We start from the raw sequence: 22,975 nt of genomic DNA, 5'->3' as shown, positions 1-22,975 counted from the left end.
ATACAAGCTCTAACAAACCTTGTTGTGGTGAAGGCCTGATCCTGCTGCTGCATTTTCTTCCGGAACCTCTGACTGCGGCGTAGTCGATCACTGCTCTTGATGGCAGTTTTGTACTCTGATATGATTGTTCTTATTTGCTCCTCTAAGAAAGCAGAGAGCCGCAGAGTCATACTATAAATCTAGAAATGAAAAAAAAGAGGGGGGGGCATACGTAAATACAAAAATACTGAAGTCAAAATATACATAATAATGACCTGCCAAAAGAGCAGTTTATCTGACATTTCTTCCATGGACGTGAATAATATCCCTTACCTTGGAGCGTTTATTTGGAGTGTAGGCTTTAGCATTGGCAAAAATAAGCCTGGCGTCTTTGCACAGCTCTATGGGGTTTTCATAGCCATCTTGCTCCAGGGTCCTTTTCACTGTGCCGAAGTCCATTGGTGTATCAATAATTCCAAGGTAGTCCTAAACATGCATACAATAAATGATTTTAACATTTAAACCATCTTGTTACAAACACTTGAGTGCACAATTTCAAATTTTAAGTATAGGGATTTTTTTTAAGTGGGTTGTTTTTTAACCTACCGGATAGTTCAGAGGATCAACAGGCTGTCTGAATGGTTCCGAGTCCTCACAATCCAATATGTAGCTGAGTAGTTTTTTGCACTGTTCCTTCCAGGCATCCCGGTCGGGCACTATCTCTACTGAGCGCTGCAAAATCCAAGAGGAGAGAGTTGAAATCATCCTGATTGAAATACCTCCTGTCTGCTACCACTGAATCATCAACAGTCTCTTCTTTCTCATCAAACATATTCAGGGACATGACTTAACCATTAGGCTAAGTCCGTGCCCGGAGTAACTTTTTAAGCTTGTTTCAATATTATAAACGTTCTTCTTTAAAGTTATCTGTTCTATAGACTGGTTTACCTGACGCAGTCTGTGCCCAGATGATGTACCTGGCGCCTCAGTGTCCTCTTCCTGTTGGGAGTCAAGAGAGTTTGGATTATTTTCATCTTGACATAAACTGGATGGTATTACATATTCAATTGTAATGTGATTGCAAGTGAAAATGGAAAACTACCACTCAAACAATCAATTGTAAATGCTTTTTGGCATGTAAGGTTTCCCCTACTCAATCCAGTTTACTTGCCAGTCTAACACATACAGTCAGCTGACAGCAGTGCTTGATAAATCAAACAAATAGTATCCCAGGCTCACCTCATCATCATCATCCATTTCTTCAACAGCATTGTAAATCTCCATGATATCTGTACAACCTGTGTTACTGAGAAAGTAGGAAAATGCGTCAATCTAATGCAAAGTTCAAGTCATTTGAATTATTTTGTGACTGTTTTAAATGATAATTAACAACACGAAAAACATACTTGATGAATTTCTGGAGGACATTTGTGATGATTTTTGCAGAGTGGGCAATCTTGCTGCTTGGCTCATTGAAAGTGCGGGCATTGTTCGCAATATACCTGGCATCCCAAATTAATGCTGAGAGGCGCCTGTGGATCACCAGAGTTCAAAATTAGTGTCTCAACAACCCATGTAAAAAATCAGGGACATTTTCAGGAACAGAGCCAGATCAATGGGGAAGAGCACAAATACATATCAGGTGGGAGGAAGGGGGGATACTGGTGTCACTGACCTGTAGAATCTGTTCAGGAGACGGAGTCTGATGGTGCCCAGGTCAGTAGGGTAGGCAATTACAGTGCAGTAAGTGGGATACTGTATTAAGTCTACAGGACCAGAGAAGGGGGCTGCAATCTCTGTAGCAGAAAACAAAAGGAAAGATGGGTTAGTATAACTGCGAAGTAATTCTTACATAGTTAAGAGCCTTTTGTTTCCCTGAGCAAATCAATGAAATTAAGTGAATGTGTGAGTGAGAGCAAACAAGACAGAGTCAAAAAATGTATTTTTATACATATTTACCAACAGTGATGAGCTGATCAATGCCAGCAACGATACGCTCACACTCTTCGTCTCTGCTTCTCTCTCCCCACTCTCCTGGAAGAGTCTTATACATCAGCTCCCTCATCTCATCTGCAGTCACAGGTATGCCGCCTCCTTCTGTATCTGGCTGCTGGGCTGCAGAGCAGAGACCTCAAAATGTATTGAAACCCAATTAACACTGTTTTGTGAACAGACACCAGTTTCTATTTTTGAACAGACAGGGAAAAGTTTTAATTACCATTATCTGGAATAGGTTCCACATCCCAAGGACTCAGTTTCTCAAGTTCACCATTGTCCCATCTGATGAAAAAACACAACACATGTTTAAAAAGTCAATTTTCCAACTTTTTTTTGGTCATTTTAACTAGTTCAAAAGTTATTTATATTCAGGCAAGGCATAAAATATATCTTGTTGTTCATTTCAGTTTGAAAAATGGCAATGCATACAGTATGTTGCTTTCTTAACAACAAAAAACATCATGCTTCTGAATAACCTATTCATTGACTTCTTATTGTCACTGTGGAAGTATTGGGAGGCAGACCTCCTTTACTGCGCTCACTGTTGTCTATAAGTCCTAAAGTGTTTGTGCTCCACTTCCAATACTGACAGTATCAAAAACACTATACCCTTGAAAATAGCTGGCCCCACAGCCCAATGTCGCCAATTACCCTCAAACAATGACGCTGTTTACATTTGGAATAAACAACCCTCCTGGATGATTGAATCCCAAGTAGACAGCCTTAACTCATAGAGGAGGCATTAAGATCACTCAGGGCACATACAGAAGTTGTGTCTTTCCCGGTGTGTGAAGATGTAGTTTGTAAATAAAAGAGAAAAGGGGTGCACAAAAATACAAATACGTAGTGTTGATAGGGAAGACTGCATTTAAATTTCAATAATGGGATGATTCCCAAAAGAAGAGTCAAAGACTGCACAAGTAAGAAGTATAATCCACAAGTATCATATTTCATAACTATGACTAATGGGTATAGTAGGTGGAGAAAAGCAGATATAATGCTGCTTTGGTTGTCTCTTTGACATGCACTTTTCTTTACTCAATAAATGGTGAAATCCATCCCCTATTTCAGTTCACACAAAGAGGCAACCTCCGGTCTTAAAATATGAAGCCCTTGCGGAAGTGTTTAAAACTACAGTTCATCCATCCACAACCATTCAAAAAAGATGATCTTTGCAGCAATAAAAAACATGTTTACAGCCGGGTTCAAAAAACAATTTAGGTCTCACTAGCAAATTTCTCTATGGGCACACTGTATGAGGATTCATTTTTTTATAACTTGGTATTTTCTAAGATATTGAACATACCAGTTTTGACAGACGTGCACCCTGTTACTGTTACTGTTAGTGAAAAAAGGCTCAAGGTCCACCTCTTTTCCTCACAACAGCTCGGATGAAGTTTGGTTGTCTTTAGCATTTCCAATATGGCACCCACTGATGATTGGCTTCAAAGCAGCGCTCAGGAACAGATGGGTGACATCACAGATAGTATGTCCACTTTTTACAGTCTATGATTACATGCTCCATGTCCCCAGATAAAGTAAGTGACATAAGAAGGAGATGTGACAACTCATCAGGATTTATAAAAATGTAGCACAGTTGAATTTAGCCTAATGGTTAGGTTGCGCGCCCATAGAGTGGACCCAGGATTCGATTCCAGCGTCCGGTCCCTTTCCTGCATGTCATTCCCTCACTCTCTCTCCCAGTTTCCCTCCTTTATTCACTGTCCTCTCCTCTCTAAATTTAAGGTGAGAAGCCCAAAAAATATAACTTTAAAAAATGCAATATGGTGTGGAGACAGATGTTATATTCTGTTGAGTTGTGAGACGGTTTTTCTACTGTTAACACAGACTGCAGTCGGCAGTGTACCTATTATATTTCACTGATAAACGACAGAACTGTAGAACTCTGTGAATTGCTGTGCTTTGAGCTGTCCTCTTGTGATCATATCAGCCGGAACACATCGCTGATACTAGGTCTACAAAGCCTAACTTTGTTGCCCACCTGACTTTGAAGCACTGGAAGTGACTATCAGGGTATTCTGGCTGGTAGGGCTCCTGACAGTCGATGGTCCCACACCACCAGGCGTCATCTATCACTGAACGGAATCGGTCATCTGCACAGTTAAGATGGTAACAGATTTAGAAAAAGAAACATTGATAGTGTCATAGTCATTTATATCAGCATATTTGTTGACAGGCACAAAACATTTGCACTGGCAATCTTAAAAAGATAAAGTTATGCAGTTAATAACAAATTGTAAAACATAGAATATTACTTAGGCTCTAAGCTAACTATTACCATCTCTGAAAATGTGCCAGACTTACTTGGTTGCCAGTTTCTACGGAGTGCCTCATCATAACTTTGCCTCAGCACAAGAAAATCGATCACATCTGGCATGTCATGATACCTGTGAAAGATATCAACGACACTTAATTGGTTAATTACAACAACCATTAAAGTTTGTCTTGATGGAACAAAGAGTAACTTGACAATAATACTGTATGTACATGGCTGAATAGGAAGCTAGTAAATTAAACTAGTATGCTTACTTGATGGAAAACGACTTGTCCGTGATCTTTCTTGTACCGTTGTCGATAAGGGTTAGCTTCAGACAGCAAAGTGTTGGAGGGCACACTTCATATTTGATCCCGGTTATCTTCACAAACTCTTGGTCCTGTTTAACATAAAATCAGATATCAAATATATTTCAATTGTGAGTTCCAATTAAAAAAAAATGATTGCATACTTCTCTAATACAAAAGAAAAACAAGACTTTTTTATCTGAAATTCTTTATATAGTATATGGTTGGATTGTCACTGTCCTTCATGACTTGCAGTGTTTTCCATAACATAGATAATACCTGGGCAGAATGCCCAAGTATAAAGTAGACCATTTTAACATTTTTATTTTTACTAGGGATGTCAATTTTAAGTACTCTCTGTGGTCGATCTTTGGAAATGTTAACCACCAATAATCAATTAATCTTTTGACCTTTGAGACACTATGACTAACATTACTTAATAGCACATTGAGGCATAAAAAAATGTTAAAAAAGCTGAATATCAACGTGTAAAATGATTTCTGTGGACGCATAGTCATTTAAAGCAAAGGGTCCAGCTATAATGTGGATTTCCTGCAACAAGAGTACTGACCAGAAACATAATTCAGACTCAAGGTGTCTAGTTTTCTGTCTACTGGTGCTTATTGAAAAAAATGTGTTTGGATCAGGTGTCAGTCGGGAGTGCAACTGGGTCATAGTCAGAACGGCAGCAGAGAAAAAAAGCACTCATGGAGACCTGATGTACAGCTGCAGCCCCCAGCTGAGGGTCCCCGCTGTGTGCAACACCTTTAGCTGATTCACATTGAAACATGCTTTAAACGCTAACACCTTGCTGAACGAAATATGAGACCACATGATGTTTGTTCCACGTGATAGAAAATCAAAAAGAAAAAACCTGTCCGAGTATGTTCTTTACAATCAATAAATCAATACTCGATTAATTGTTAACATTATATTTTTTTCATTTTTACCAATCTGCATGAGATTGTCATCTGCAAAGGTTGATTTTGACAATCTCCCTTCTATCTCTGCTCCAGACGACCTGCAGAGCATGTGTCAGGCGCTGCAGGTCGTCTGGAGCAGAGATAGAAGGGAGATTGGAGAGGGGTCAAAGAGAGATAGAGAGAGAGAGAGAATTTGCAGTCTGTTCCTCTTGTTAAAACAGTGATGAAAATGCAAAGTCTCAAGGTAAATATTAACTTGATAATATCACTGTGTTAGCATGCTAAAGGTAATGTTAGCAACTGAAGTGACTCAACCATTAGATACAAGATGCTTGGTTGGCTGTCATTGCTCTCTCTCTCTCTTACTTTCTCTTATTCTCCCATATCCCTCTGTCCAACCCCAACTGGGTCGAGGCAGATGGGTGTCTAACATGAGTCTGGTTCTGCCCGTGGTTTCTGCCTGTTAAAAGGGGTTTTCCTTGCCTAGCTAAATACTGCGAGGTGCAATGCTCATGGTGGATTAAGATGAGATAAGATTGGGTCCTGTCAGTAAGAGGGGACTGGATCCTATCCTGTCTTGATGTTGGGTCTTTGTTAATAATTTAACATAGAGTACGGACTAGACCTGCAATGTTTGTAAAAGCGTCTTGAGATACCGTTTGTTTTGATTTGGTGCTATACAAATAAAGAATGATGATTTGTTAAAATTCTGATCAATAGTGGTTGAGCTGCAGGTATTTTTGAGTTTATTTGACACCTGCAGTGATCCCACGGCAGCAGAATCAAGGAGTATTGTACCCTCATTAAGAGAAGTGGATTGCGGAATGAGACCAGAAAATCAAGCCTCGAGTCAAGCCTGAGTCCTGGAGTCGAGTACTACAACACTGATTCTAACCTAATAGTGACATTTATAGATGATGTATCACGAAATAAATAGGGCAATGAAGTCTAATATCTTCACAAGACCTGCCTTCCTACCTACATACCCTGCCAGTTACAATTAATTTCTGTGTGAAACACTGACTTCAGTTGAGAACTTAAACATCATGATCTTTAAAATTCTGTGTTTTTCTTAACTTTTGTAACAGGAAAAGGTGTCAGTCTTGTTTGTCTCATTCTTACCCGCAGCTCCATTTTCTTCCAGGGCTGTTTGTCTAAATTGATCGGGTACAGTTCACTCCGACTCACTGCCTCCACATAAGCCTCGTGCCCCTGCCGAAAGTAGATCACCTGACAGATAGAGGGGGGAGCAAAAGCTTTGTGAGTCTTTTTTTTCAATGTAACAAGAAGAATGATGGTCATCAGCTAAATCATAAATGTTTTGCAAATAATCTTTTCACTAGCACTGTTCATCAGTTGTTTATCTAAAATGAATCTAACCTGCTTTGCAGCCTGCAATATTTTGTACAAATAATCTCTTAAAATGTTATGTTGTTATAATTTTGTCAAAATAGATTAGATAAAACTAGCTAATCCAGATGTTGTCAGATGCCTTTCTCAATATCAGAGGCTCATACCTCATCGCCCATTTGAGGTACAAAAGGAGACTTCCTGGGAACGACATCAGTGATCCAAGGTGAGGGCCTGAACTCGTTCGACACTTCTCTGTTGATGGATGGGCGGGTCTTTGGACGCTGATATGAGCACCAAGATAGAAACATGTAAATAAATACATGTCATTTAGTTTAAAAATATGTTACAAAAACTGAGAACAAGCATCTCCTGAGTGCAATAGAATAGACTGTTTGAACTGTGTTTAACAACACTCACCCTGGGTGCCTTGTTCTTTGCTCTTTTGGACTTTTCTTTACTTCTTTTTTGAGGTCTTTCCTCCTCATCACTCTGCTGCCTCTCTTCCTCTCCTTCATTCTTGTCATCGTCATCCTCTTCAGAGCTGCTGAGTCTGCGCTGTCTCCGTTTTCTTGATGACAAAGGGGTAGATGGCTGAAGGTTGATACCGGCGTCTGCTGTCCAGTCCGAATATTCACTGGATGTGTGGCTGTACAATCAAAACAAGTGATGGTTATGACCTAAAGCTACATAAAGCATATGAAGAAAGGCCACATAAAAACCTTATCATTCAGAGAAACCTGTTAATGTCATTCGAGAAAAAAAAAGGTAATCAAATTAAAAGAATGACACCCAAATAATGTCACCTTTATAAAACTTCATACCTTGAACTGTCACTATTCCACTCTTCCTCATCATTGGAGGAATCCAGATCACTGCCATCCATTTCATTGTCCTGAACAGAAATATAAACACAGTAAACCTAAAATCACAAACTGGACTCTAACCCCACAAGTACATGTAAATGTCATCACAAAGATACAACAGTGTGGAGAATAGGATACCTCAGTGTGTACCTCTGAGCTTGCAGTCTCCTCTCCCTCTTCACACGACAAGTCTATGAATTCCAGAGTGTCGCTTTGCTTCCCGTTTAGAGGATCATCATCTGAATCATCCTGAAGAAACATATGGATTGACTCAATAACAGTGCAACAATTTCTACAGAATATTTGTGGGGGAGTTATTATTTTTCACTAGTTATAATTAACAGCCAATCCTAAAAAGTTAGCATAGAGAAGACACTTGAAATGAAACACTGCAGATATGCTGTCACATCAGGTGCTGTGTCCACTGCCGCTGTGTTTTGCACTGGCAGCGGCTGTTTTCTATTCAAACTAAATTTAATTCAGTGTTTTCAGTGCACTGACTGTCTTACCCAAATTAAAACCTGGATGCAAAAACACTTTCTTCAACTAAACTGCGACAAATCAGATATCATCATCGGCCCCAAATCCCTCACCACAACCACCCAAAACTTCTCCCTCACATTTGATAACACCACTCTGACTCCATCAACCCATATTCGAAATCTCGGTACAATTTTTGACACCAACCTCACATTTGAAAAACATGTCACTAACATCACCAAAACTGCCTTCTTTCACCTAAAAAACATCGCCCGACTCCGACCACTACTCTCCTTCGCTGCAGCTGAAACCCTGATCCATGCTTTCATCACCTCCAGAATTGACTACTGTAAAAGCATCTTATATGGTTCATCATCCAAAGTCTTCAATAAACTTCAGTACATCCAGAACTCAGCTGCCCGTCAACTCATTCACTCCCCTTACCGTGATCACATCACCCCTGTCCTCCAAAACCTCCGCTGGCTTCCTGTACCCCAACGCATTCACTTTAAACTCTTCCTCCAGACTTACAAAGCCCTCCATCACCTGGCCCCCTCCTATCTCACTGACCTGCTTCACCCTCACAACCCCTCCCATGCTCTCCGCTCCTCTGATGAAAACCTCATCTCCCCACCCTGTAGGACCAAGCACAGAACCTGGGGCGACAGGGCTTACTCCATTGCTGCCCCCGCCCTCTGGAAATCCCTCCCCAAACACATACGCAACTCCACTGACCTACAAATATTCAAATCCCACCTCAAAACACACCTCTTCAGAACTGCTTTTAACTGTTAATGTTTTTATATCCACTGTGTTTCTAATTTGTTTATTTTATTGTCTTTAATTGTGTGCTGTTTGTGAAGTGTCTTTGAGTTCTGTGAAAAGCGCTATATAAATAAAATGTATTATTATTGTTATTAAAAATGCTCTCAGCTTCTGCTGGCTTTTGTCACAGCTCTCTCAGTGCTCTCAGTTCAAAATGGTTCAACTTTTGCAACATTGCCGCACTCATCAATATCACTTTTTCATCACCAACCAATCAGAATCAAGGGACTTCTGAAATCAACTTTGTCAACAACAATGGCGGAGGTCCGTAAAGAGGAGAAAAGTTATCACTTGTTTGTTTCAAAGCACAATTTCCTAGTTTAGACCATAGACTGTAAATAAAATGGACAGCATTGCTCCGCCTCTTCCCGTTGTACGGTTCTGAAGCCAAAAAATCCCTCTCCAGGGCGCAGCCAGAGCCTGTGAAGCCACTGTAATAAGCTCCGCCCTACAGCGTAACGTCACAAGATGCTGTGTGTCCTTTGAAGTTTCCCTCTACAGCGGCTGTGAATCAAAGGAAACCCAGAAGTAAAACCCCGTTTTTTAAACTCTAATAACTAACGAAAAAGAAACTTTTCAGGGAAAAGAGGCCTTGAACACAAAACACTAAAATACTAACTACATATCACCACAGCATACGGATGTGAGAAACATTCGTACAACGTGTATTTACTTTTTAAAGTTTGACTGACAGATTTTTTGACCTATACTGCAGCCAGCCACCAGGGGGCAGTCACACTGCTGAAAGCCTCACCCCCAGCCACCAGAACCTCTCCCTTGGTTTAGACCAGCTGCTAATGCTATGACATGATTTCTATCAATAGTTTTTACAGTTTCTTAATGAAATGTCATTGAATGAAAGCAATAAGAAGCATACAGAGCATTTTAAAACAAACTAAAGGTCATTACTTAGGGAAGTGGAAGTGCTGCAGGAATACTTTTGTAACCTAGCAACAGTAAACGCTGGTGAGAAGCGCTCTGAAGTTGAGGTTGTGGGCACTCCCAGCGCAAAAAAATGGCAGCAGTGGACACTGCATCTAAAACTGCTGGCTGGTTAACGTGAAGATTTTCATTTCGAGTTTCACAAACTATTTCCCATGTTGCCAGTTAACTTTTCTTGCATATGAAAAGAAGCATACCCCACAGATGGTGTGGATAATTCGTCTCTTCTTCGCACTGTACAGAACTATCTCCTCTTCTCCTTTAGCTGTTCGAGTGCCCTCCTGGTCCCTGAAAAAAAATTGCCCAATATTTTAGAAAATTAGGAGGAACACAGGAATATTAAGAACGTACCATGGTTTGGAAAGCTGATTTTCCATATCAAGTTTTTACCTGTAACTACTGGTTGCCAGCTCAGGCACAACCACCCGGTGCCTCCAGGCCTGCAGGTCTCTCTCTGTGGCTATCTGGCTCCGAGGGGCATTCTGGTGCATCTGTCGTACACCCTCCACCTGTCCACTGCGGCGCAGGCCCACATTAGGAGGTGACTGCACATCAGCCCGTTCATTCACAGACACTACCATAAAGCAAAAAATAAACATATTAACGTTCAGTTAATTACTGAGGGGTATTTTCAAGACATCCCATGAAGCTTTTAAAATCACACTTCTAGCCTCAAACAGTTAATGCTGTAAAATGGTCAGCTGAGGCCATCCATTGTCCAGGTGATGTTTTCATACCTCTGCGTGGTGTATTTGGGGCTGCTGCAAAAGCTGGGCCCTGTGCCTCAGCTTGCCACTCTGATCCTGTTCTGGCCCCTGGTACAGCATCTGTCACAGGCTGGTTTTGACGGTCCTGTTGCTGCTGGAGATTTCGTATTGCTTCATCAAGGAGGTTGGTACGTCTTACCACAACTTCATCATGCTCTGCAGTCTGTTGACTGATCACCTGCTCAACCACCTCTCCATCACCTGTAATCAAACAGGGAGGAATGTATCAGGATTATACTGAACCAGTACCAGAGTGGGCTAGTTAATTTAATCTAATTTAATTTATCAAAAAACGGACAAATTCTAATTGCTGACAGGACACTGTACAGATGTTTTGAAATCATTTTCTGTCTGGTATATTTGAAAATATGTATGTTTTGGACACATTAAGGCCTACATTCCACTCTTACTTGTGGCAACATATCCCAGCTGAGGAACCAGGTGTTCAGCAGCAATGTTCTCCCGTCCTGGAACAAGACGCTGGTACCTGAAAATTATGAAAAAGTAAAGTAAATTGATAACACTTTGTACGTTCAACAAGACCATCAATAGGTCAAACACACACCTTGCTATCATTTACACACTTGAATGAATGTTAAACAGATGCAGTGTGACATGTTAAGATACTTTAAGTCAACATTATAAAATCTAAAATGCATATATACTTTTGGGTATTTTTTTCCTATCATAGCTGTAGGCATTGAGAACAGGAAAGAATCAAATATTCAAATTAAGGCTGTCAAATACTTAACATTTGAAATTGCAATTAATCATATTATTTTAATAGTTTACCGTGATTAATTGCATGTTTGAAATGCCATTGTTTTTTATCTTTAAACCTTTTTCCTAGGGTCTTGTAAGGGAATTTGGGTAATTTTTGGAGCATTTCTGCCTTTATTGATAGGACAGCTGAAGAGAGACAGGAAATGTGGGGAGTAGAGAGTGGCCTTACTCTATTTTTTATTATTAACAAAGACCCAACATTAAGACAGGATAAGATCCAGTCCCCTCTTAAGACAGGACTCTCATCTTAAATTCATCATGAGCATTGCACCTTGCAGTATTTTGCTAGCTACACCGGCAAGGAAAAACATCGTTTTAACAGGCAGAAACCTCGAGCAGAACTCATGTTAGACAGTCATCTGGTATGCAGTTATTCCAAGATCATTTTGATTCCTCACTAACATCCAATGATCCAGTTAATATAGCAGTGTCTGTTTTCTTCAGGATTTCCAGTTTAGTAGCTTTCCCCTTTTTTCGATACAATATTCATCCACAGATCCGTGTAGAATAACACAGTTCAAAATAGTGCCTTGCCAGCTTTTAGGATGCAGTTGCCCGCTATCATCAGTCTGATAAGTTGTACCTGTATGCTAAGCTTATAGAAGGTAGCTCAAAGTCAAAGTACTTCTGTGATATTTTAACTCCAATTGACAAAAAAAAGCCTCCTACTTCTCAACTGAGCCGTTGAATGCTTTAAAGTTAAATGAGCCATATAGAAGTGCAGTGGTGTTATTATTTTCTAACATTCCAGCAGTTTAACTAAAGTGTGCAAATAGCAAGTGATTCAAAAAATGATCATGTTTATTTGAGACCGTAATTGTTACGCAAAGTGAATACATTTGAGGTTGTATAGAGGCAGACCTTGGAGGATGGGGGTTTCCGTCCACGTCCACTAAGAAGGGTGGTGGCATGAGATGGGGTGCCTGCTGTGTCTGTTCATCCAGCACAAAACCGTTCGAGTCCCTGATCAATGGTCGGTAATCTGTGTGGAAGAACACCTGATCTGGAAGCTGTGTAGTAACAAGGAAAAAGCAACAGTTAAACATTAAGATATGGCTTCATATGGCTTTTTAGTGAGATGCGGATTTATTTCAGCATACTACAATACCATGATCCCCTATGATACAGTTTAGATCAAGATTGAACTCTGAGAAAGCTTAAAATGAATGACAGCAACGATTCCCAAATCTTTACGATGGTATACTGTGTATTTTTCAAGTCAAAATTTTCAATCAAAGCCACATTATTGTGGTCTTTCATACAGAAAGAACAATATACATGAACAATGTGCATGTGGGGTTCACCCTCACCTTCTCATAAGGCCTGGAACTGCCGAAACCAAAGATAAGCAGATGGCCATGGGAGTCTGTGCAGGCAAACCGCTGGCCATCGGGGGTGAATTTGCAGTCAAAAACTGCTCCATGACCCTGGCCCTCAATCTAGATAAGAATTTTTTTTTTTTTACATATATAACATATACATAACATATATGTGTCATATATTAATTCATGCAATATTAAAGAGTGTCAGTGTACCATGTTGAAGTAATGCTGTGTGTTCTCCCCTCGCAGCAGATCCCATATGAAGACATTCCCATCATGACCAGCAGACAGGATGATCCTGGGATCAAAAGGATGTGGCTCCAGGACAAATACCTCAGCCTCATGGCCCTGAAACATTTATTCAGACAAGGCTCAGGTTTTGAAACTTGCTTATTTCTGAAGCTAATGAGGATTTGCAATATTCTTTTTATGTATTTTTTAGAAGAAGACACAAAGGGGGCAGAATTACTTTCAGGATATGTAGCAGTTGTCCTGTGTAAGAGTTCCACACTTTGAGGAGATGGTTGTTTACAGCTGTAATGACTGTATTATCATGGCGATCCCACGCTACCATGGTGACTTTGGGTTTGAAATAGGTTTCCTCATCGCCCGTTGATTGAGCACTGAGAAGAAAAATATATAGACAAATATTAGGAGAGCACAATTAACATGGCAGCTGTCACCGTGTAATGGTGATGAAGCCAATTAATTAATCACTCATCACAAATGACAACAATACAATTGTTAGCATGTGTATGATGCTTAATAAACTTAATATTATTGAATCAAACTAAGCCTGTTTTTTCCCACAAAATGTCAATTTTTCCTGTTGCAATCAAGCAGCAACCTCCAGTCTTGAGATTTGAAGCCCAAAAACTGCAGTTCATCGAGAGTCCACCTGATGCTGGCTGCATAAACACCGGAGCCACATACACACCAATTCAATACAGCAATAATAATTTTACAGCCTGGTTAAAAAAACAGTTAAGGTCTGAGTAGTTAATTTCTCTCCCTGCAACACTTCCATATTGGCTTTAATTCATTGGAGGTTGCTGCTCGTTTGTATGGTTAAAAAGTACTTTGGTAGTTGAGCCAATTATAGGAACTACCTGAGTATTGAGAATATTTTCGATTTTGACAATAAACAAACAGACCAGAGGTGTGTACTATGAAACGAGATCAACATATCCCAGATATCTTTTCCTGATCCGGTTTCACTGAACCTAACAAAGGAGATCGCAGTAAGCTGTCACACAAAGCTGGTTATCAACATGTTGATGTCAATCTGGAGTTACCCTGAGCGTGTTCACATGAACTGGACGGAGAATGCAACATGTGACCAATCACAGACAGTCTGCCGTCAGCACTTGGACATATTTTTCAAACACTGCATTGCACTAATATTAGAAAAATATGAAGAAGTTAAACACATCATCCAGACTAAGATCAACACAGCGGAGTTTGAAACATGAAAGAAGAACTGAGAGATCAGACAAAAACACAGTTTGAATGCGCAAAATACATCTAATTTCTCATAATCTGGGTAGATAGATGTGACTATAATAACTCTGTTTATTCCCTGAAAGTGATCTCTCTCTCAGATTTAATATTTTGTCGTACATGTCAGTTTTACACGTAATATTTCAGCTGCACCCCTTACAGTATCAAACTGAGCGCTGCGGTTATAGGACTAATAGAAATGAGAACATGATTCAAAGTGATAAGCAAGCGCAGTTTTATATTTAATACAGTAGGCCTACAACAACTTAATCTGACTTGCATATTTTAGACTCTGTTTAAGTATGATGTCAGGAAAGCAAATAAATAACTGTCATCTGTATTTTCGATGTAGAATCATACAGGTAGACAAAGTGTCCTTACGATCTCTCCCATCTCCCCTCACGATCAGCTCGCAGAGCTCTGTGATTGATCGAGCGAGCTGATTAGTCAGTGGGAGAAGTTTTCTACAAAATGATCTCTGATCCTGAACATAACCTGCCCGGGAGCAAGTTAGGAGTTCAGCATGAGTAACCATGGTGATCTACCAAGGTAAGACGGGAACAACCTTTGTAGTACTGAAAATCTAGAGTTAACCCTGAAGTTAACTCAATAACTGCAAATCCGGCTTCGTAGTATACCCCTGTGAAGAATGCTTTGTTAAATATGTGGCCACATCCACACTGGTGTGCCACAGAAAAGAGCTACTTACCCTGGAAGAGTGGCAGACATGTTAAGCAAGAGGCACCTCCACTGCTGCCGCTGGTGGAGCTTCCAGATTCGTGCAGTTCCATCTCGACTTCCACTCACAAACCTTAGACAGCAACCAACATGTTATGAGCTAAGATATCCAAGTCGGTTTTCATACTCTGAAAAATTGATGCTAAATAGAATAAATTCACTTTACCTTTCCCCTGAGTGACAGAACTGGATGCTATCAACTTTGTCCTAGAGAGAGTGCAGAAACATGGGTCATTATTTGCTGAACATTTGATGTGTTGAACCAGAAACAGACATGCAGCCTAGTGTTTTTCCTGTAGATGCAAACAGTTTGGATTTGAGAATGCTCTTACTGTGTGCTCATGGAGCTCTGATGTCTTTTCTGGACTCCCACTCCCCAGGTAATATATTCTGATGACATCATCGGTACTTCCTGTTGCTAAGAACATCCCCCCTGAAAACCAAATATAAAGAAATGTTGATTAAAATTATTTTATATCAGCTAGACAGACAAACAGACATCAGACAGACAGCAAGACAGACTGAAAGCATTAGTATACAAAATAGTTTCCTTTAAATGACTAATTACCTGGACTGAAAGAGGAACACACAGTCTGAACACCCGGCCTTGGCCGCTCCGTGAATTTGTGTGGTCGATCACTTGAGGAAGAGTAGAAAAAAGGTTGAAGATGTTAAACAATGCAGAACCACTAACTTATGTTTACTTGACAGGCCCAGGCCCAGGAGTTCTGTCACTCCTTGTCTCCCGTAATTCAAAATCCAGATTCTCCTACACATCCCCATTGGCAGTATAACATGAAGTAGTATCGGCGCTTTCCACCGCTGGTTTTACCTGTTGACTCGTCTTTTCACAAAACTGATAACTAACTGGAATTTAAACATCAGTATGACCAAAGTGAAAGCAGTCAGATCAGATACTATATTTTGCAAAAGTTCATCCACATACTTAAGTAAAGCAGAGATCTAATTCAGTTGAAGTCTGTCTCTATTTTCCAATTTAATACTTATACCTGGATTCTTGTTTATATAAAAAAAAACATTTAAAAAATGTGCTTTATTACCAATAATAATACCAATAGAAACAAAAACTGTCAACAAAGTTTGGTTGGTCTTCCCTGTTGTAGGCTTATTGCTGAAAGAGAGCAACAATTTCAAACCACCATTTACACAACAGGGGAGCGGTTTTCAGCTGGTTATTACGGTTGTTAACATTAACAATGTCCTTGTTATTGTTGCTTGAAACAAAAATGTCATTTATCATGATCATTTTTTAAGAATCAAAAGAATAATTAAATTAATAAATTAATACATTTTGGGTAACAGAATTGAATACATATAGATTGATCGTCACAATTTCAAACACATTTTAATTGTCATTAAAGCAGCACTCACGGAGTGCCGTTGGCCTAGATGTCTAAGAGTGCCCCATATACAAAGCTATAGTCCTAAGATGAGATAAGACTGAGTCCTGCCAGTGAGAGGGGACTAGATCTTATCCTGTCTTGATGTTGAGTCTTTGTTTATAATTTAACAGAGTATAGTCTAGACCTGCTATGTTTGTAAAAGCGTCTTAATATGACATTTGTTGTGATTGGTGCTACAGAAATAAAGATTGATTGATTGACTTGCTGCCCGTCCCTCTCTCACTACTCCCCACATTTCCTGTCTGTCTTCAGCTGTCCTATTAATAAAGGCGAAAATGCCCCCCAAAAATAACTTTAAAAAGCAGCACTCACCTAAAGTTGATGTTGTAGACGTCCCACTGCCAGAAGCAGACTGTAGCATCAGTTCCAGTTGATAGCATGTAGCGTTTTGAGCCCTTTGCGAAAGGTGAGAACTAAAAAACACAACAAAAGATTCACCAATTTAGCACCTGCACCACTAAACTTAATCAAGACACTAATTTTAAGATGACAGTGAACTTATACTTGGTGAAAACATACCTTGTAGGGTCAACAAAAAACTAGCTTAATCTATTAAGAGCCCCATATGATGATATTTTTAGCTATTCACAACATGTTAAATCTGTTTCAGAGAATTAACTAAAGATGTCAAAGTCAGATTAAAATCACACGTGATGGGAAAGTGAAAAATATTTTGTATTAATTTGCTGATTGATTTTGCGTGTTTTTTCTTCCTATCTGCTAGTTCTTCTTTCTTTATGCAAGAACAGCGGTGTTGATTTTAAGTCTGATTTATGTTTGACTTAATTTTCTCTACAATCATCATTTGCTGAGATCTTAAAAAAGTGACGACTTTCCAATAGCAGGCTTGTTAACGTTTGTCATATGTTGCTTGCACTGCCCAGTTAATGTTAAGTTTTGTAACCGCGGCCACAACAGCAAGACTCTGAGCAGCACATTCAATTTGAGTCATTTCTACTTCCTTGCCTTTTGTGTGTAACTTTATTTGGTTGGCCCTTGAGAAAGCAATAGGCACAAAAACAAATCAACACTAACTGTAGCCTGTCTGTTGTTGTTAAAACTAAAAAGGCAAACCACCGTTTTCTTTTGTCCTCCAGTGCTGGGACAGAATACAGACATTTATGTTGGTCTTTACAACCAACAACAGAGCAGTAGCCATGTCTAGCTATGACCTCTGACATGTTGACTCTGCAAGACTGAAGCTAAACCACAGGAGGAATCGGAATTCTTGGGGAGTGGGAGTGGTTCTGCATGCATGCCTATGCACACTACTTCTGTCATTATGTTACCATGGGGGCAAATTCAAACTATGTCAATCAGGTCAGCCATGACCTTATTTGGTCAAAACTCGCAAGTTTAATGTCTTTGAAAATACAGTTGTAAAAAAAATTAACCCCCCATACAGTGTGTGCTGTTAGAGAAATAAGCTACTCAGACCTTAACCGTTTTTTTAACCGGGCTGTAAACATGTTTATTATTGCTGCCATGATCGTCTTTTTTGAATGGATGTGTGTGTGTGTGGTTTCCGGTGTTTCTGCAGCCAGTCTTAAGAGGACGCTCCATGAACTGCAGTTTTTAACACTTCTGCATGGGCTTCATGAGGTTGCCGCTTGGTATAAGCATGCAAAAACGTCTATTTCCTGTATGTGGAATGTAATGTTAATAGTGCTTTACCTGTAGGGAGGTAATGGATCCACTGTGCCCTTGCAGCACAGCCACAGGGGCACAGGTACGAAGGCACCATACACGGATGGACTTGTCACAGCTTCCAGCTGCAATTAACGTGTTCTCATAATTAACTGCCAAGTCTGTGATCTCTGCAGAGTGTCCTCGCAGTGTTGAATGAAGCCTTCCATCAAAAGAAGACCATATCTTCACCAAACAGTCATCTGAGCCCTAAGAAAGAAAAAAAAACTGAATAAAACATAACATGTCTGCGGCCCAAGACAAGTTTCACGGCAATCAAACAACGTTTATTCACGCAGGAGAAAATGTTAACAAGTTCCATCTTACTGTGAAGATCCTGAGACCGGTGCGATCAAATGCGATACAGTATACAGCAGACAAATGCCCCAGGATGCGTCTGTGCAGCCGCATGTGCTCATAATTGCTGACAGGATTAATGGAGCTGAAGCATTGCGCTCCTGTCAGCTCTCTGCCTCGATAGACCTTCACTGTTGATAACGAGATACAAATCATTAGTATTACAGGATGAAATTACTAGGCTGCAAAAACAATGAGAGCACAAATACAGCAGGTCTTTGAGGAATTAACAGTACAGTGGGCTTAAGTGAGGAGATGTAATCACTGGATGATATTGCATGTACAAAAATTCAAAGCAATACACACAGAATCTTTGGAAGAGAGATGAAGTCTCAACATCAGCAATAACAAGGATAGCTGGAAATCCTTTGACTCACTTCCTGCCATTTGTTCCATGAAATGCATCATAGAGGAATTTTGATCTTAAACCAGACCTACCAAGAGGAGGAGGTTTTTTGCAGTTTGAAGGCCTCTCTGGTGGTCTGCCTCGATGAAGGGCTGCAAATGAGGAAGCTCTTAACCTTACACTGTTGCAGTCTGAAAAAAACAAAAACAAAATGACTCAGCTGATTACAAGTTATAAATTTGAAAAGAAAGGCATAAATTCTGGTGAATACAGAAAAAAATACATTTTTTTTGGGAAGCCTTTTTTATTTCTATATACAAAGACAAAGCTCATGCATTTATTTCCGAAACACATTTGAAGACTGTGTACCTTTTGCAGTCCGAAGCATTGACTGCTTTCCTGACCCAAGGAGAGAGTGAACCCCTGGGACACATGATGGCACCTCTTTGTCAAGAACTGGTCCAATCTGCTTACAAATTTGTAGCAAATGATCTGGTGCAATATGTTTGGTGGCTGCAATCTGTCAGGAAATGTAAAATCAATTAGAAAAGTAGCATGACCCTGAAAACAGATCACTGCCAAAACAGCTGAACAATAACAGTCCTAACTGGTTATGAGCCTAAAATACAAATCCACCCCTATTGGAAATATTTCATGCTTAACTTTTTTTGTTATCTTTTTAATGCAATGTGTAATGTTAAAAATATGCTCCATGTTGTCTATCCATGCTATTAGAAAGTAACCTTTTAAAAGTGGTGAAAGCATAAACTGTAGACTAAATGTGCCAGCCCTTTCGCAGATTGTTTAATATGAGTGGCTTGTGGAGTCAGCTTATCCCTAGTGAAAGGTGACTAGAACTTAAGCTCGAGGTCCTGAGTCCCAACAGAGAACATGTCCAATGTTTGTATACAGTCCCTTTCTTGGTTTTAACCAACTAAAATACCAAAACTAAGCATCATGATTGTAACGCTGATTTGACTGCATAGTGCATATATGTCAGTGTTGTTGCCAGGGCTGTTGCTGTTTAACAAATTACAAAAACATCCCTAATGCACAGTGATGCAACGTTCAATACTGATTTGTCTGCATATGTATATATCAAGCTCAGCCAGCTCAGCTTATCATATTAACAGGACCTGCTACATAACACCAGGTAAGCTAGCTGTCATGCCGAAAAGGAAGTCAGGGGTTTTCAAAGAATTCCAGCTTCCTTTGAATACATCAGGCAACAAACATACTGCATTTTGAACACTGCAAGTGTCCATTTTCCAGCCCATGGATGAAATGTAGACTCACAAGTAAGTGATGGATAAGTGGTGCAAGCTAAGAAAAGACGACATCGACCTGTCCTTCCACCCACCGTTATGGGGGAATGTAAGATATATCTACGATAAGGTGGACGAGCTAACCCAGCACCAGAGGGAATATTGGAAGAGCAGCATCATGCTAACAGAGCTAACACCAGACACGAACGCCACATTGGAAGGATTTCACCTGCTGTGGGCGGACAGGATACAGGAGAGCAAGACTGAACTAACTGGTGAAGAAGGCCAGCTCAGTCCTGGGCCCTGTGGAGGTGGTGGCTGACAGGAGAATTATGGCCAATCTGTCGTCTCTCATGGAAATTTATTTTCTATATATATTCTTGTTGAAATTCTTGTACTGTACACCTTTTTGTTTGCTGCTTTAACTCCATGAATTTCCCTGTTGTGGGACAAATAAAGGAGTGTCTTATCATATCTTACAAAGCCTCACCAAAATGAGTAAGCATAAACGATGGGTACAGACTAATTGGCTACAAGATATTTCAAAGCCTATATTGTTGATGATGAAAACAAATTGATGAAGAATATGTCACAGTGCAGGGTACTGATCTGGTGATGAATACATGAAAATGTATTTTTTTTACAACTATGCAATCCTTGTGCTGTGTGTTACCTAGTGTTATAGAATTGAATTTTTAAATATAGGGGGGACAGAGAATTTCATCTGCTGAGACACTTAACATGGAGTGGAAAGCAGAACTGACAACAAAAATCTAACTGTAACCTGAGCTCATACTTGTGGGTTTGCAGCTAAATTAAAGTTTGACATAAACTTTCACCCGAACCTAGCATCAAGTTTGCTATTTAGAATTTTAAACTGATATTCAGGGGTTTTTGCCACACAAAAACAAGTGTTTAACACAGCCAGGTCATTTGCAAGAAAGCTTGGCAAAACAGACAGACAGATGGATAGATAGATTCATAGGCTGGTTCCACTACAGATACAGTTGTGCTCATGAGTTTACATACCCTGTTTTTATGGTTTCCTGGGTAGTTTCTGTTGTCTTTATGGTATAAAAAGGAACAAACAGTTGTTTGATAAAAAATTTGCTTCACCCAACCACTAACCATGAGTGAAAAAGGTGTTTCTCTTATCCTTCATATTCTCTGAAAGATGGCCAAAAAAAAATAATCACAAATTCTGCCACGGTATGTAAACTTATGAGCACAACTGTATGTCAAAACAATTGTGTGACATGGTATTCATGTGCTACCCAGCTCTTCCTGTATTAAGAGGAGTGGCTTCCCATGCAAACCCGTTTCATTTAAGTAACCAATCACAGCCCAGGTCACATGCAAAATAGCGCAGAAACATCGCATTCTAGTCTCTGATTGGCCAACAAGGCCATCCGGCTACAGCAAAAAGCCGAACGTCCCACCCTTTCTGGAATACAACAGTCCGAAGATAAATTACATAAAATTGTATGTCCTTTCATGATTTATTGAGCGACCATAACACAACTACATCTTATATTAAGTTAAAAGGCTTGAGTTGCGACCTTGTGGATAGTGCCAGCTCAACGAAATTCCCCACCCATCAAGCAAGTGAAAGAACAAAGAACGTAAACAAGTCTCGAGCATGGACACAGTCTTAAGGTCCTTTGATAACAAGTTCCCACACTAAACTTGAGACATTTTTAGTAATATCTTACCACATCTTCATATGTTCTCGGGTGTTCGTTTCCCTGCCAGTCCAATCTCCCGGGTAACAGCTGTCCAAAACAGTTATGTACAGTGAAGTGTGCACAGGAATATCAGAATACACACAATTAATATTTAATAACGGGTGATGTTAAACAAGTGACACGTGCAGAACTGAATATTACAGTCAAATGATTGAAATAAGTTGAATGTCCAATCTCAGTGAAACCAACGGTTAGCAGCTAGCAGTTAACAAGTAGCATAGACATCGGTGATACACACCTGATATTCCTCTAGCTCGCTCACAAGGACCTGCAGAGGGTTGAAAGAGACCATTCATATTCAGTTATCTGTATTAGCTCTATTATTAACAAGCTGTTCAACTATTTTGAAATAGAACACCCCACGATAGTCAAAGCTCACCAGCTTACCTCAGCTGCTTTCCGACACGGACCCGTTGTCAAAAAACGAGTTATCAAGTAATAGAGCTCTGAAAATAAACAGCATGGATATAAGCAGTGGAAATAACTTCAAAAAAAGTAGGAACGGTTTGAATTAAGACATCAATTGTGTTTCCTTTGCGTCTTACCCGACTCAAGGAGCGAAATGTTCCGATTTTTGGCCATTGAATCGACCGTGATTTGGAGAGGTGAAACAATTCACGTTCAACTTTATCGCTGCAGAGGATATGATATATATGATTAAATTAGATCACAACGCCCTGTACCCCTGCGAGTTGCTCCCGCTTTCCATTCAGCTTGTTTGCAGTCGCCATTGGAAGGATGAGGCCTCAGCAGCGATACGACTTACTTCCGCCACAGCGGAGTAACACAGGAAAAAGGGGGTGGGGAGGAGCACTTTCAACAAAAGGCTGAAGTAAATGTTAGCCTGTTTGATCGCTCAAGATTTGCATTTTATGGTCCTAACACAGCCCATTGATCCCACGACAATAATACACTTTTTTATTTTTTTATTTTTTATTTTTATTTGCAGCAAAGAGCCCGCCCCCATTTTGCCGAATAATCTCTTGACTTATTAGTATAGTAGTCATAGTAGTTTTATGAAGTAATAACAAAAAGTCTCTCCTTGGTCTGTAATTCCAATTAATTTCTGAACACTTGTGATTAGAGAGCTCAAGCC

General features: G+C 39.9%; 1 protein-coding gene across 4 annotated transcripts in view; it reads right to left on the bottom strand.

Annotated features, from left to right (window-relative positions):
* The window catches only part of brwd1 (bromodomain and WD repeat domain containing 1), a 28,879-nt gene extending 6,198 nt beyond the window's left edge, over window positions 1-22,681 (bottom strand). The window contains exons 1-38 of one of the 4 annotated variants that reach the window (XM_034700810.1): window positions 22,425-22,681; window positions 22,267-22,325; window positions 22,118-22,147; window positions 21,847-21,906; window positions 19,239-19,389; window positions 18,962-19,060; window positions 18,494-18,654; window positions 18,155-18,376; window positions 16,793-16,893; window positions 15,625-15,695; window positions 15,389-15,489; window positions 15,223-15,263; window positions 15,028-15,129; window positions 13,288-13,441; window positions 13,032-13,166; window positions 12,807-12,935; window positions 12,358-12,506; window positions 11,124-11,200; window positions 10,684-10,914; window positions 10,337-10,520; window positions 10,144-10,234; window positions 7,850-7,948; window positions 7,658-7,728; window positions 7,254-7,482; window positions 7,001-7,117; window positions 6,606-6,713; window positions 4,528-4,652; window positions 4,303-4,385; window positions 3,980-4,091; window positions 2,198-2,259; window positions 1,939-2,094; window positions 1,655-1,775; window positions 1,386-1,511; window positions 1,219-1,285; window positions 928-978; window positions 586-711; window positions 313-465; window positions 19-179 (exon numbers count right to left, since the gene is read on the bottom strand). In XM_034700810.1, coding sequence (XP_034556701.1) covers window positions 19-179; window positions 313-465; window positions 586-711; window positions 928-978; window positions 1,219-1,285; window positions 1,386-1,511; window positions 1,655-1,775; window positions 1,939-2,094; window positions 2,198-2,259; window positions 3,980-4,091; window positions 4,303-4,385; window positions 4,528-4,652; window positions 6,606-6,713; window positions 7,001-7,117; window positions 7,254-7,482; window positions 7,658-7,728; window positions 7,850-7,948; window positions 10,144-10,234; window positions 10,337-10,520; window positions 10,684-10,914; window positions 11,124-11,200; window positions 12,358-12,506; window positions 12,807-12,935; window positions 13,032-13,166; window positions 13,288-13,441; window positions 15,028-15,129; window positions 15,223-15,263; window positions 15,389-15,489; window positions 15,625-15,695; window positions 16,793-16,893; window positions 18,155-18,376; window positions 18,494-18,654; window positions 18,962-19,060; window positions 19,239-19,389; window positions 21,847-21,906; window positions 22,118-22,147; window positions 22,267-22,325; window positions 22,425-22,461 — 4,352 coding nt within the window. In that variant the 5' untranslated portion in view covers window positions 22,462-22,681. Of the gene's footprint in view, window positions 1-18; window positions 180-312; window positions 466-585; window positions 712-927; window positions 979-1,218; window positions 1,286-1,385; window positions 1,512-1,654; window positions 1,776-1,938; window positions 2,110-2,197; window positions 2,260-3,979; window positions 4,092-4,302; window positions 4,386-4,527; window positions 4,653-6,605; window positions 6,714-7,000; window positions 7,118-7,253; window positions 7,483-7,657; window positions 7,729-7,837; window positions 7,949-10,143; window positions 10,235-10,336; window positions 10,521-10,683; window positions 10,915-11,123; window positions 11,201-12,357; window positions 12,507-12,806; window positions 12,936-13,031; window positions 13,167-13,287; window positions 13,442-15,027; window positions 15,130-15,222; window positions 15,264-15,388; window positions 15,490-15,624; window positions 15,696-16,792; window positions 16,894-18,154; window positions 18,377-18,493; window positions 18,655-18,961; window positions 19,061-19,238; window positions 19,390-21,846; window positions 21,907-22,117; window positions 22,148-22,266; window positions 22,326-22,424 lie in introns of all 4 variants that reach the window. The other 3 variants (XM_034700808.1, XM_034700809.1, XM_034700807.1) reach the window with 3 other exon arrangements.
* Window positions 22,682-22,975: the final 294 nt, after the last annotated feature.

The sequence above is a fragment of the Notolabrus celidotus genome, chromosome 14, assembly GCF_009762535.1.
Source record: "Notolabrus celidotus isolate fNotCel1 chromosome 14, fNotCel1.pri, whole genome shotgun sequence".
Taxonomy (NCBI): domain Eukaryota; kingdom Metazoa; phylum Chordata; class Actinopteri; order Labriformes; family Labridae; genus Notolabrus; species Notolabrus celidotus.
The sequence above is the reverse complement of the archived record's forward strand: the minus strand, read 5'-3'. Positions and strand labels throughout refer to the sequence as shown.